The following is an 8,737-nucleotide window of genomic DNA, read 5'->3' on the forward strand; positions in this document are numbered from 1 at the left end:
AAAGTAATTAAAGGTGTGAAGAAGGACAGGATTGGAACTTTTTGTCTTCTCATGAGTGCATGTCCAAAAACCATTACCTAATTCAGAATCTTAATCGCCACCGCATCTCCAAATTAATTAATTTTGTCCTCCACTCCAAACAACGGAGGGACAAAACAAGACTGACACCTCAAGGAGATTCTGACTCCAGCAGTTTAACTTACTCAGTCTGCAAAGATAATCAGGTGCAGCCTGCATGTAAATGCAATCTGTGGCAGTCAATAATACATAAACAGTATTGATTTGTGAATGATTCACTATAGGCACAATCTATATTAACTCTAGATGACAAATGAGGTTATGCATCACCGCAATAATCAACCATCCAAACCACCACACCACACTACACATCATCATCATCATTATAATTACTGCTGTCCAGTAGGTATAGAATAGAATAGGATAGAAATGAATAGAATAGAATCCAATCATCTATCATTTGTCTTAGTTTTGGATCTGAAATGGATTAAAACTGAAGCATTATCCCACATATCATCACATTTACAGCTGTGGCAGCACATCATCGTATCTCTCAGCTCTGGCACCACAAAGCAGGCATAACCACCTCTTTGTTACACATCCTCTCCTCTCCATTTCTTTCTCCTCCATCCCTAATTCACCTTATCACTTTCTGTCTATCTTCATCACACTCTGAGCTGGGTTTTTTTTTTTTTTATTCACACCACATAGACAGTCACTTTCATGTGTGCCCATGCACCTCAGTGACACAAAAGTGTGCACACATGCATTCAGTATAGACAGAAATGTCACCACACATGCACACAGACACACACAAACACATTCACTGCAGCTTTTGGTTGTGCTAATTCATGTGCATTATTTTCTATAAGCCAGTGAATAGAGACACCGTGGTGAGCCCAGTGGAATAGTGTGCTTCTGTGACTGAGGCACATCAAAAACGACACACACATATACATGAAAAATAAGACACACATACACATCTACAGTACACAGATACACATATCTATACACTACAAAGGAGACGGACACATGGGTATGCATGCGTACACAGGAAACAACAAAGAAAGACTGACAGCAGCAGAGGATGTATGGATGTGTGACCCTGGGAGAAGAAAATGGGTTGTATTCCTCAGTGAATAGGAAAAAACGATGGGGACCAGGGATTTTTATGATCCGTTCACGCTTCCTGAATATTAGAATAGAGAGAAACTAGCCAAGGTCAGAAGCAGAATTCCCTATTCTAATTCGGAGCGTTGCTCAACACCCAGAGCAAGAGTCAGGGATTAATTTAGAGATCCATTCACCACGCCTGGGGGTGTGGGGTGGTAGGGGGTGATGTTGGACGGCAAATGGCGAAGAAAAGAGGAGCAGAGGAGATGAGGGCAACAAGGGAGAGAGCAGAAGACAGAGAAATTGAGAGAGATAGAGAGACAGACAGAAGGCAAGAACAAGAGACAGAGAGAGGGACAGAGAAAGAGAGAGAAGTGGTTACGTTTGTTATGTGTAGCCTGCGGAAACAGAGCAGACGGTTCACACAGAAGAGCTTCATTTTGCAAACACTCCTCCTCTTATGGCCCAATGCCTTCATTTAGTGAGTGTGTGTGAGTGTACGTCTGAGTGTTCGTACACCTATGAGAGAAACCTTTCTCTCATAGGACAGTGGGCAGAGACAAATTCTGGAAAGGGAAAGGGAAATAGACAAACAGGTAAGAGGGGAAGAGAAACAGCAAAAGAGCTGATAGCTGTGTAGAAAAATAAAGGAAATCTTAAAGTAAAACATAAGAGAGATGAAATATATATTTATATATATACAAAGGATAAGGTAGGTACTATTCTTCTGTATATGTCTTTTATTGTCAATAAGCCCCATAAAAAGTCCAAGGCCAATGTGCTAGTCCATTTCGCAGTACATAAATACAGTTTAAGTTTTAAACAGGCCACTTAATTTCCTCAAACAGCTGGGCACTGTAGCTTTTAGCAAACTTTACTCAAACAGGAATAAACTCTGCATTTGTTCTGGACTATTTTCAGCCAGGAGTTTTTACAACAGCAGGACGTTATATGTGGAACTGACTCAAAATACACAACAGTGGCCGCGTCGTCCGTGGTAATAAAGGAAGATGTACAGACGTGCATGCCCTCTTCAGGATGACTTGATGATCTGTTAGTTAGTCTGGTGACGAGCTAGTCTGGTTTCTGGCACCCATTGTAACATATCTCAGTCACTCAGGGCTTTGGTGCATGCGTGCAGATTCTAAAACACCTGCTGGATTTTTTTAAACACTCAGAAACAAGTGTGCCCAACCTTTTCTCTTTCCTCATCACTAGTAAAATTCACACTCCTCCCCTTAGATTATAAGAAAGCCACCTCATGTGTATTCAGTGCGTACCTTTCCACTCACACAGCTTAACAGTGAACAGAACTAGATGCAGCATGTGATGGTTTGGGAGGAGGCAGATGGACTATTAATTTTCCAATCATCGTAGGTTGTCTATTCATTCAGGTGGGGTGACAATACAGAGGGTGGGAGACAACAAACCTGGAAATTGCATTACACAGTTTGATTTAAGATTCTTTGTGACTTGTCGCAGTTAAATCCTATAATAATGCCTTCCAGGGATATAAGATGTCTGAATTCATTTTACTCATGCATAAAACAACATAAATCAATTACCAGATGATACTCAAAATTCTTTGAAGCTTTTTTTTTTTTCCTTTTCTGTTCAGTCGCCCTGTTTGATAGTGGAGCGGCCTGTGTCAGCTTTCATTTGCAACCTGGAAATACTTAAAGAATTCTGTTAAACATGTTGATGTAAAACCATAAGGAGAAGTACTCTATTGTTGTATTATGCTGTATTGATTCTGTTCGTGCTGCCTAGTTAACAGCCTCAGTGGTCGATTCGTTAAAGTTCAATGAGATAAAGAGGTAAAAAATTACAGTACAATCCCCTGAAAATTTTCCTTAAATATGATGGATGCACCATGGGACTGCGTTAACAAGGGGATGTGATACGATATGGTACCCTTGGGGGAAATTTGTTTTGTAAGGACAGTGCAAACAGCTCTTCACCATGCACTGCGCAATGATGCGAAACATTGAACACCTTGACATTTTGCAGCAAAGGAAACACAGATTTTCATATTCTCATGTTATTTTCTTTAATCAACATAGCCACCACACACTGTTCAGACCCTCTTTGCTAATATTTCAATTTGCAATGCGCAAATAAATCAACTTACTCAAGAACGTATTAAAAGTAACAACTAAACTGTCATCCTCTCTCATGCAATGAAATTATAACACGCACACACCGCTCACCAGAAGGCAGATGAACAAGAGAATTACACAAAGGGTATATCCTGCAGAGATAGTTGTCATCTCAAACATAAACACACAAAGGCAAACACACACACACACACACACACACACACACACACACACACACACACAGATACAACTAACCACATTAAAGACGTTTAGCTTAATGTGGCTTTCACCAGTGTCACTCAGCAGATGTCTGAAAGCACATAACCACACACAAGCAAGAAGCCAGAGTTCCCACAGTCTTGGGAGATAAAACAATGACAATGATTGTGCCAATAATCTTCTCCGTGCTGACAAAATATGATCAGTTAGATCATTTTCAGCAAATTGGACTGCTTTTATCAAGTGTTGGCCAAGTGGCAAGCAAAGACAGCAGCCAGACTGAAGGAATGAAGTGGCGATGATTCCCTTTCACCAGCAAACTGTGTGTTCATATGGAAAAAGTGTCCATGATCATTGAGAGTGAAAACACACTGAGGTGCAAGAAAACTGCAAAGCAATATCAAATAAGCACAAATTCAATTTAAGATGATGTTGAAAAAAAAATGTTCCAGCATTCTAACACAAAACAGTCCATCATAAAATATGTCAAAGAGAGCTTGAAACTAAGAGCGGCTAACATTGCCTAAATGGGCCAAAACCTAAAGATTCTTCTGACGAGTCTTTAAAATGTTTGGGAGACATCATGAACAACTTTGTATAAAGTTTACAAGCTCCCAAAAATATGTATATCTAAAATCTCATTGTGTGATTGTGAATTTTGTTACCATAATGACATTTTTCATATTCAACACATGCACAAACACCTGTGGCATGCTGAGAAGTTCTGTACTGTTGGCTGCCCACATAGCTGTGTTAACACTGACTTGCCAGTACAAACATCACAAAGTCTTTTTCGCAGGCTTCCAGGTCGAGAAGGCGTGTGAAGGATTAGATCTCAACTCCCAGAGAACAGACAGGGATGGTGAAAGATTAGCTGTCATCCTTCAAAAGATCAGAGAGGACACAAGTACCAACTGTTCCCCTCTGCTCTGAACACAAAGGACCCATTTTCACCACTGTCTGCAACTGTTCCGAGACTAATTTTATAGATGTAATAAGCTGCGATATTTTGTGATGTGTAACATTATCTTTTTTACAGATGGGATGGATAATGCTAAGTGGGAATTGATGTGGATAACATATGGAGGGAGCAAAAGTATGATTAAAAACCAATGTGGGCCATAATTCTTGGCAAAATTAACCAGTGACACTGACTGTACTTTATAGCATCTAAAATCAACATTTCAAAATGGCAATTTGTTCAACAACTGTTGCAGAACAGTCAGTTTTCAAACAAAGTATTGTAACTGTATTGTGTGTGACAAAAATAATGAATTTGCAATCTGATCCTTTAAATAACTCCAGTTCCTAATTAAACCAATCTTTATCCAACAGTATGGTGAGGAGAGAGTAGATAGAGACTGAAAAATAAACATGGACAGAGTGCCACACACTTGTTTGAACACTTACATGCGTTGGTGACGGCGAAGCTGTTGGCGGTCTCTATGTTGTCGACGTGCGGGACCAGGTTAAAGGGAGCTTCCGTAGCATTAGGGCTGGTGTTGTGAAGGAAGATAGCTAGTCGAAACGCTGTATACTCCTGATCAGTATTCCTAATGAACAACCCGCCTAGGGAGAGGGACAAAGAGAGAGGGCAAGGAGGAGAGGAACATGATGGAGAGGAAAGGAAGTGAGTTATTGTAGGGCGGAGAGGGGTCGGATGGGAGCGTGGTGAGAGAGGCAGGAAGAAAGAGAGTAATGTGGGGGAAGAAAGATAGATAGATAGGGAGGGCAGAGAAAAAAACGGAGGAGGAGAGGGAGAGAAGAAAGCCAAGATCTTCATTAGCTTTGTTACAAAAGGTAATTTGTCTTTCAGCACATCCTCGCTCTCACACACACATAAACATGACTACAAACACACTGACAGATACCCACACTGTGCATTTCATTGATGAAACTAAAGAGAGACAGAGAGACAGAGAAAGAGGAGAGAAGAAGAAAAGAGAAACAACTAAGCCGACAGAAAGGCAGTCAAAGAGATAATGAGTTGGAGAGGATATAAACGAAAACAGAGGAGAAAAGCCAGATCAAAAAGTGTCAACTAAATAAAGGAGGAGCATGGGCCATGAAAAAGAAACGGAGGTGAGTGCTAAGTGTCAGTTGGCCTTTAAAAATGAGAGTATCCCTCAATACGGCCCATCTAACAGAATGAGAATGAGAGGGGAGAGAAGAGATGATAAGAAACAGTGAAGCTGACAGTATAGGGTTCAAAAAAATGTGAGGAAGTGCTAAGGAGAGGAAGAACGTGACAAGATTTGGGAAAGAGAGAGATCTAGTATCTACAGCGAAGACTCTCAGATCACCACCTCTGTTTAAGAAAAACTTTGGGAGTCATCTGACACCAGATTAATTATCGATGTGCTGTGACCCAGCACCAACAACTCTGCTGAAACAATCTGAAATATGCAAAATACATGTGTATACTTGTTATTGCCGTCAGTAAAAGGGTCAATGTGTAACATAATCCAGAGTGCTGTAGGTGGACATGGCCAGTGAGAGAAGATAGAATTACTACAACAGAGCGATAATCAATATGGTGACCAAACATTCATACTGACAGGACAAAAAAAAATTCAGGCGCTTCATTCTGGGGAAATTTAAAGCAGCAACGTTTTTCTCTAACGACGCTTGGTACATAAGAAATGGCCCACTGTTTGTGTCCGTGAATATGGGTCATCATCTGCATTAATATTTTCATTAACTGAATGAAACTGTTCAATTAAACAGCTGAGTTTGGGGAAATGACTGATATTTATTTGTTATACTAATACCATACTTCTACATTATTTCATACAGTGTGTTGGACTAAAGTAAACTGATGTGACGTTAAACTGAATCATACTCAGTTGGATTACACTGGCAGACTGTGAAGCCTTGACATTGCATCAGGGGAGAAATAGAGAGAGAAGAGAGGGAGGGAGAAAAGATGACAAGGGAGGAGTTGGGAGGCAGAGCATGTTAAAGAAAACAATCGTCACCACATGACATGTCACTTATCTGTGTGTCTGCATGTGTCTCATTCATGCTAAATGTTCCCCTTTGCTTTCTCTGTGTCTCTCTGTGCCCTATTGCAGATCAGTCACCAAAGACACTAAACACACACACAACACATCTTGAACATGTGTGGATAATGTGCAAAGCATGTTGTGCATTAACACAATTACTGATTAAGTTTAGATAACATTAAAAAATCTTCTGTTTGTAGTTACAAATCTGGAGTCCAGTGAAAAACCGTAGTTTCTGTTTCAGGGTAGAACTCCACCTTAGAGCACACACACACATTCACAGACATGCCAAAGTCCCAATATGACACGTTATTGCACCAGTTTTTCGAATAAATTTCACAAACACTCTCATCTGTGTTAGCCTCTGTCTCTCTCTCTCTCCTACACAGACGCAGACAAAAAGAAACGGTGTACTTCCACCGATTTTACACTTGTGTGCAATGCAGAGATATGCAAATGACTCCTCAAATGAACTGCTGGAGAGCCGAGTGAACAATCAAGTATGTATACTCGAGTGTTAAAGGAGGACGGTCAGGGAGCAAGAAGGAAAGTGTGGATGTCTGTCTGCATGACCACATATGTTTTATACCGTATGTATGTTCAAGCATACAGTTTCATTATGTACACACGTATGCATGCATGTGTAAAAGTGTGCTCTACCTTATGCCATACATGCATGTGGATGCATGCACCAAGCAAGATACAACATACAGTATGTGTGCATTTTTATGACTACATGTGCACACTCTACATGCGCAAATGTGTGTGTGCCAAGCAGAAAATATTTAGCGTATTAAGTTTATTGGCAGCTGTAGGCAGACAGAGTCAAGGAGCTGAATCTCATTATAGGACCTCCCAGCTGCCCCCCACAAGGAGTGATGCAGTGCATTCATTATCACACACATGCCTGCACGAATGTGTGTGTGTATGTGTGTGTGTGCGCGCGTAAGCGAGAGAGAGAGAGGGAGGAGGAGGAGAGATTCCATGCATGTGTGGTCTCTGTGCACTGAGCGGACCAATGATGGTCCAGATTTTGTTAACTTTATCTATAAGGCGGGTTGAAAGACAGGCTTCTCCCGCACTGACACGAGGAGGGTAACTGGAAAAGGGCAGAGAGAGAGAGAGAGAGAGAGAGAGAGAGAGAGAGAGAGAGAGAGAGAGAGAGAGAGAGAGAGAGAGAGAGAGTACTGCAGTGTCTAAACAGAAGAAGACTAGAAGGGAACAAAGCTCGCTGAAACATTCATGAGCACAGAACAGCCTTTAAAATACACGCAAATACAGTAAAAGGACAGATGGAGTAAAAGGGTTAGTGTGCATTTATACACCTAGACGAGTCACAGCGGAGATGCAACATTTCTTGGAAAACAAACGAGAGGGAAAAGATGCACCAGAGGTGCCAAATATACCAAAAATATTTCTATAGTTGTGTGTTCTTGTGTTCCATTAACCCTGCATGGATTTCTTGTGTTTGACACTGATTTTTATGTTTTGGGTCCCGGTGTACCCCCACCCCCCAGTATCTCGGTGACTGATGTCCGCTAAAATCTACTAATATTCAGTGTAGTGTGACAGATCCGAGAGTCCGTGCGTAAAATCAGTAATCCTCCAAACTCACCTATCTGCACTGAGCTGGGGAAAGCCCCCGTCGCCAGCCCCCAAAGGGCGGAATACACCCCGAGAAAGTGCCAAGAAAAAATAATAATCCTCATTTTTTTCTTTCCTTCAATCCCTTCAGAAACTGTTGAGAGACATCGAGAGAGAGAAAGAGAGAGAGAGAGGAGAGATGCGAAAAAGAGAGAAAAAGGCGTCAGAGGGAGAAAAAAACAGGGAATAAAGAAGAAAGATGAGAGAGGTTCTTTTTCCCCCGTTTTGTCCAGCAGTATTCCTATTCCATGGTGGGTTCGTTCGTTTCTTCCCCTGCAGTGTCCGCTCAGGAGAGAACTGTTTGTCCGGTGCACATGTAAAGACGGGGAGAGAGAGAGAGTGAGAGAGAGAGAGAAAGAGTGGGGAAACTCGCTAGAATGATTGGCGAGCTGGGTGAACAGTCTGCATGGAGGAACTGGACATGCGCGCCCCGTTTCTCTCCCTCTCTCACCCACACACCCCGTATTGCTCTCGCTCTCTCTCTCTTTCTCGCAGTGAGATGGTCTGCTTCTCTCTCTCTACTCCGCTCCTCCTCTCCATCTCCCACTTTTCCCTTCACTGTCTTTAACTTGCTGTAACACTGAATTCAAAAGTATAGTCTAGTGATAAGGCTTGGTCGCAGTACATGTAAGGAAAAGC

At 41.6% G+C, this 8,737-nt stretch overlaps 1 protein-coding gene across 3 annotated transcripts in view; it reads right to left on the bottom strand.

Annotated features, from left to right (window-relative positions):
• The window catches only part of gria4a (glutamate receptor, ionotropic, AMPA 4a), a 91,624-nt gene extending 83,461 nt beyond the window's left edge, over positions 1 to 8,163 (bottom strand). For all 3 annotated transcript variants that reach the window (XM_041045775.1, XM_041045774.1, XM_041045776.1), the window contains exons 1-2: positions 8,070 to 8,163; positions 4,860 to 5,018 (exon numbers count right to left, since the gene is read on the bottom strand). In XM_041045775.1, the coding sequence (XP_040901709.1) occupies positions 4,860 to 5,018; positions 8,070 to 8,163 (253 nt within the window). The remainder of the gene's footprint in view (positions 1 to 4,859; positions 5,019 to 8,069) is intronic.
• Between the last annotated feature and the right edge of the window lie 574 nt (positions 8,164 to 8,737).

This window comes from Toxotes jaculatrix, chromosome 9 (assembly GCF_017976425.1).
Source record: "Toxotes jaculatrix isolate fToxJac2 chromosome 9, fToxJac2.pri, whole genome shotgun sequence".
Lineage (NCBI taxonomy): Eukaryota > Metazoa > Chordata > Actinopteri > Toxotidae > Toxotes > Toxotes jaculatrix.